At 40.9% G+C, this 6,428-nt stretch overlaps 1 protein-coding gene across 1 annotated transcript; it reads left to right on the forward strand.

Annotated features, from left to right (window-relative positions):
* The first annotated feature begins 1,461 nt into the window (after window positions 1-1,461).
* HMGB1 (high mobility group box 1) lies at window positions 1,462-6,083 on the forward strand. The gene is made up of 4 exons (XM_009290216.1): window positions 1,462-1,624; window positions 1,908-2,053; window positions 3,038-3,212; window positions 5,260-6,083. Exons 1-4 carry the CDS (start codon window positions 1,475-1,477, stop codon window positions 5,431-5,433), a joined length of 645 nt encoding a protein of 214 aa, XP_009288491.1. The 5' UTR covers window positions 1,462-1,474; the 3' UTR covers window positions 5,434-6,083.
* Window positions 6,084-6,428: the final 345 nt, after the last annotated feature.

Raw genomic sequence — 6,428 nt, forward strand, 5'->3', positions numbered from 1 at the left:
CGGGAAGCCGCAGCCCCGGTGGCTGGCTCCAGGGCATGTGCTTTGCCGCCCGCTGGCAGCGAGCCCTCGCGTGAACACAAAATAGAACTTCTACTGCTTTTCCCTAATAACGGGACTCCTTCTTTTTTTTTTTTCTCCTCCCCCCACCCCCAGCAGGTCTCTTAGGGGACTTCTGAAGTTTTCCTCTGCCCCCCTCGCAGGGGAAACGTCCAAAATGGCGGGAAGGAGGCTTTTAAACGCCAGCTCACGGTCGCAGCGCTTCGGTCGTGGTGCTTAATCCTTCCCACAGTCACTCCACGCCTCTGAACCACCCCTGCCCTGTCCCCCCCGGCCCTCATCGCCTTCCCCCCACAGCCAGCGGGAAGTGCCCCAGCCGCTGGCTGAGCCCCGGGTGCTGGCTGGCTCTGGAAACATCTCCATGGCAGGCAGGAGCGGCTCCTGGTTCTTCAGCCCGCTTGTTTACTTGATAGAAACTTCAAACCGGACGTGTTTAGTCACAGAGCAGAAATCTGTTTCTGTCTATCCGCCAAACCGATAGGAAACACTGCTTCTGTGGCAATACAGGCAGGCGGGGGGGGGGGTTTTTTTTTTTCTTGTTTTTTTTTTTTTTTAATCCTGCTGCAGAGCAGAGTTTGTCAGGGTGCAAGTGGCTTTTTCCAGGGAGCTATGAAGAAATATTCTGAATGTCTGACTTGGGTGTGAAATTTCCAGGAAGGTATTTTTTTCATTCCCTCTCAGTCCCTGAAAGAGTCAGATCGGCCTCACACTGAGCACAGCTCTGCTAGTCATATGTAAATGTCATACTTCTCGCGTCCCTGGCTTGGTTATAACATGTTTGACTGAGTGTGGTGTTTCATTCCTGTATTTCTAGGTATACGTACAAAGAGAGAGTAGGTTTTTGCAGTAGACTTAAAGGAGAGTGATAATACATGGCATACAAAAATAATAATAATAAATACATCTTTTGCAAATGAGCACCCAAGGCCTACAGGGGAGGGGGATAGAAATACGAGCTTTAGGAAGAAAAAAATTAGTAACCCATAAAGCCAGCTGTGAGACAGGATACTTTAGTACCTTTTCCCTTCTCCTTTCAGTATAATTGATTCCTTCCAAGCATAGGATTGATACACTAGCAGTAATCAAGGAGTGCAGTTTCCACTGCACTGATGCTCATACTTGCTTTCAGATTGGTTGGAAGGGACGTTTTTGTTCGCAGGAGACCAGAACTGCCCATTTTGAAGGCCCTTTGAGATGTCAGGTTGCTTGCGTCCAGGTCACCTCAAACAGCGATGGCGGAAATCTTCAGTAAATTTTCCAGAAGCGAAACTTCTTCCTATTTGTATGATTTCAAAATGCTGCTCCGATGGGTCTTGTTTGGCATGATCCTTTGTCGTGGCTTACTTCCTGCGTTGGTTTGTAAAAAGTAAAAGTTTTAAAGGTGTCTTTTTTGCTTTGTTACAGAAAATCATCAAAAATGGGCAAAGGCGATCCTAAGAAGCCGAGAGGTAAAATGTCTTCGTACGCCTTCTTTGTGCAAACCTGCCGGGAGGAGCACAAGAAGAAACATCCAGATGCTTCAGTGAACTTTTCAGAGTTCTCAAAAAAATGCTCAGAACGATGGAAGGTAGGAATAACCACCTAAAAACCCCGCAAAACCTTAAACGATTGCTTTGTGTAAAATTCTATTTGAGACTGTAAATTATTTCTTTAAAAGTTCAGGTTTTAGATAAGTATGAAGTGCAGCTGTAAGATTAGTGGTAACTATCCGTTGCTCTTGCCTTAGCTTTAGCTCCCTCAACTGAAATTTTGGAATGGACCTGGATATGCTTTTGAATCTTAAAATACCATTTTGATCCTTATGGGTCCCTTCCAACTTGAGATATTCCATGATTCTAATTGCCTTCCAGACTATGTCTTCTAAGGAGAAAGGGAAGTTTGAAGATATGGCAAAGGCTGACAAGCTTCGTTATGAAAAAGAAATGAAAAACTATGTACCACCTAAGGGGGAAACAAAAAAGAAGTTCAAGGATCCAAATGCACCGAAGAGGCCTCCGTAAGTAGATTTCTAGTTAGTTTATCTTGTTCGGGACCATCACACGGGAGTGTATCTATAAAATGATCATTTTATTCAGGTTCAGGAGCTTCAGAAATACAAGACTACATGATTTTTCTGACCAGTGGCATAAAGACAGGTTGAAACGTTAGTTACGAATTACAGGTTTGTGGTCTTAGGTTGGTCGTCTTTATCTAAGTTAGAAAAACGTCAGCCTTTAGAAATGGATGCAGAAATCGGCGACATGCAGTTTTGACTTATGTTTCCAATTTCTGTTAACAGGGTAATTCTAGTGTAAAATGGCAGTAAAATATTTCAGGCCCTGCTCTCCCCACCTGTTGGCTTGAGCAGAATTTTTGATTTGCGGTCCATTTAAAATTAAGAGGCTTTTGCATGGAACAGGTTAGAGGGATGATCTTGCACAAAAAACAGCTTGGAAAATTAAAACTTCAGCCACTACATAAAGACTACTGACTTCACGATCACCTGGTACCAGACACTAGTACTTCGTAGCAATCCATTTTTGTGTGTGTTTTAAATGGAGCTAATGCTGAAAGGAACAGGGAAGTTCCTGTACAAGTGAATGTTCTTATTTGGGCTGATGCTGTCATCTGGAAGTCCTAATTTTCATAACAAATATTGCAGCTTCTCTGCCTTTAACAGCTCTGACATAACATTTGCTCCCCTGGTGTCATTCACTCATTCTCCTTTTTTAAGATTTTTCTCTGCATATGGTATATAAAATTTGCTCTTCTGGGGGTCCTGCCAAAAATGGGACCAGATGTGCAGCATTCCTTAAGAGACAAGGATGTGTTAAGTTTGCAAAGTAGTTTATTCAGTTCTAATACCTTCCATTGTAATTATTGTTTGTCTCACTTCTAGGTGCTTTTCCAAAACGCTCTTAAGAAACAGTAACAAAGGTCACAAAACTTTCTGTTATAGTAAAGTCTAAAATTAAAAAAATCTTTTTTTTTCCCTCTGTAGTTCGGCTTTTTTCTTGTTTTGCTCCGAGTTTCGTCCAAAAATCAAAGGAGAACATCCTGGTCTGTCCATTGGGGACGTTGCAAAGAAACTGGGAGAGATGTGGAACAACACCGCTGCAGATGATAAACAGCCTTATGAAAAAAAGGCTGCTAAACTGAAGGAGAAGTATGAAAAGGTAACATTGACATTTATGGAGATGGTTTGGGGAGGTCAAGCTTCAATTTAGACATTTTTTCCTTCTCGTGTGCTCTGGTACCTGATGTTGCAGATTATCATATTCTAATGACAAATGTCATGATACTTGTTGGAAAATACCATGTAAGGGAGCATACGGTTTATTACTATAGCTCTAAATTGCCGTCCTTTGTGTTGAACTATTTGCATTCATCTGTAATTCAGGACCGTCAATGATGGTTTAATAGGTACCATGGTGTCTGTGGTGTTATTAAAACAATAGGTCACAGCGGTATCCAAGTTAAGTTGGTAGTATTAAGTAACGCCAGTAAAGAATAAAATGGTTCTCCCTGGTTTTGGAGGTGTTCGGTATTGATGAACATCCCTGAATGTTAGGATAATTGATACACATAGATGCTATTTTTAGTTTCTTGGGATAATGTCAGAACACTAATGAGATGCTAGTGTTAGACATGTGGTTTTCCTGTACCTAGTTTGTGTCCATCTCCTTTCTAGTAATTAACATAGTTAATAATACATATGAAGCAGCATGTCATACAATTTCTTGAATTATTAAAGCTAAATCCTGTCATCGTTATTGGAGCTGTAGAAATGTGTTGCACGCGCAGGGTAGTGCTAGATGTGTTTTTATCTCCAGAGGCAGATTCCTATCCCAATACGAGGAAACCAAAGGAGGAGGGGGATGCATGTTAGCATCCCCTGGTGATGCTTTACAGTGGGTCAGCAACCACCTATAGCTAATGTATACCACGTATATCCATTTGTGTGCCATGACCTTCCTCTGGGTGTTTTTCCCACTGGCAAACAAAACCGCTTTAAAATTGTAGCATTGTAGTGAGCAAGGTGGCCTCTTTTGAGTCCTAATTACATGCTGGAGAGGAACTGCAGGTCTAGAAGCTTTCCCATATTGTCTTTCCTGTGCAATGTAAACTATTCAGTACGGTAATTGTACGTACAGCCAAGGCAACTCATAAGAGACTTTTTAAATGGCAGAATTATTAATCTTTATTCCCAGACATTTTAATCTTCACTAGTGTTGTCTTTATTTCTTACACTTACAAATGGGGTTTTAAGGTGCAGTAATCTCAGTATTTCACTGCTTGGCCTTTGACTCGGTGGATATCGTATCTTCTGAAAATTTCATGCTAAGCTTTACGGGAGTCTGAGGGAACTGTAAGATTAGTGGTGTAATGTTTACTGGGTGGGGAACATTTGAACATGTGGACCATCTGCATAAAGGTGTTGACGTTTCTCTGTAGCTGGTATGTTTAAGTCCTGTAGATCAATTCTGTTACGTAATTGTTTTTATTATTTTGGCACAAAGTCAGGAAGTCTAACTGTTTTTCTGGCTTGGTCTTCCAGGTATAGTTTTGACTTCCCTATAAGAGGAGCTGAATTTTGTGTGTTATAAACCACTAGAATAAATTTATTGCATGCAGAAGGTGGCACTGTCTACCCTTTAATGAAGTTCTTATACCTTTTATTTTGTAAACTTCAGTTAGGCAGAATTCTGTATAATTGCTCTTTGCTGAGGCATAACATTGCAAATATTAGTCCATGTCATTCTAACGTGTTTCGGATGGCTAATTACAGTTCTGTGCCTCAAACAAGGATTTTCCTGTGCATTTCTTTAGGCACCGTAGAAGGTAGGGCTAGAAGGGGACCTTAAGAGGTCTCCCTACTTCATTTCCTTATGGGATAGTGGGCTCAGCTGTGCCTTTACCATCCGAGGCAGCAGCTTTTCCAACCTGTTCCCAGAAGCCTAACAGCGGAGATTCCTCAACAGCCGTAAGCAGCGCGTTCCAGCATGCCAGTATAATTTCTGTGTTAAGAGGGTTCCCCTTTCCTTGGCGTTGGGCCTCGGTTCACCTTGTAACTGAAGCTACAGCTCCCGGTCCTACCCCAGTGGATGTGGAGAAAGGGCAGATACCTGGGTGGCTCTGGTTTCCCAAGTGCCATTTGGAAGTTGCTCAGAGCTCTTGGCTGGTTAAATCTTTGAGAGATTCTTCCTGCTTTTCTCCTCCAAGGATATTGCCGCATACCGGGCCAAAGGGAAGGTTGATGCAGGCAAAAAAGTAGTTGCCAAGGCTGAGAAGAGCAAGAAGAAGAAGGAGGAGGAGGAAGATGAGGATGAAGACGAAGAGGATGAAGATGATGAAGAGGAGGAAGAGGAGGAGGATGAAGATGATGATGATGATTAATAAGTCTCTCTTAGAGCAATTTCTTTCTTGTCTATAAAGCATTTAACCCCCCTGTACACAACTCACTCCTTTTAAAGAAAAAAAAATTGAAATGTAAGGCTGTGTAAGATTTGTTTTTAAACTGTACAGTGTCTCTTTTTTTGTATAGTTAACACACTACCGAATGTGTCTTTAGATAGCCCTGTCCTTAGTGGTATTTCAATGGCCACTAACCTTGCCTGGTACAGTATGGGGGTTGTAAATTGGCATGGGAGTTTTAAAGCAGGTTCTTGTTGGTGCACAGCACAAATTAGTTCTATATGGGGATGTAGTTCATTTTTCATCTTCAGTTGTCTCTGATGCATCATAAAAATAATTGTTGTTCTGTTAACTGAATACCACTCTGTAATTGCAAAAAGGAAAAAAAAAGTTGCAGCTGTTTTGTTGACATTCTGAATGCTTCTCAGTAAATACAATTTTTTTATTAGTATTGTTGTCCTTTTAATAGGTGCCCTTGAAAAATCATACTTTTTCTTTTCTCTCTCTTTTTTTTTTTTTTTTTTTTGAGGGGAACTCATCTTTTGCTTTATTGAATGCCCATTTGGGATCACGGGAATATTACAGTTTTCATCTTTCATATAACCAGCTGATAAACAAAGCTTTGATCTGCATACCCTGCATAATCATGATAGGGTAAGAAAAGAAATATATAGGCGTATGATGAAAGAATATTCTTCCGTAACTGGAAACAAAACAAATTCAATCTCAACAAACTGATATTTGTTCAGATTTTTGTGAAATGTAATATTCTATTGAGTTGCATGAGTTTACCAGTCTTGGAGAGTTGAGAAGTATAGAGTTCAATTTTACAGAAATTATAAAGTTAAAAGCATGAAATTACCATATTATTTTTTGGTGACAGGTCTGGTGATGGCCACGGGCTTTATACCATGAAACTCTCCTGGTAGCAAATGGCCCACGAGAAATGATTTTTCTTTCTAAGATTTCTATAAATG

The sequence above is a fragment of the Aptenodytes forsteri genome, unplaced genomic scaffold (assembly GCF_000699145.1).
Source record: "Aptenodytes forsteri isolate BGI_AS27 unplaced genomic scaffold, ASM69914v1 Scaffold155, whole genome shotgun sequence".
Taxonomy (NCBI): Eukaryota; Metazoa; Chordata; class Aves; order Sphenisciformes; family Spheniscidae; genus Aptenodytes; species Aptenodytes forsteri.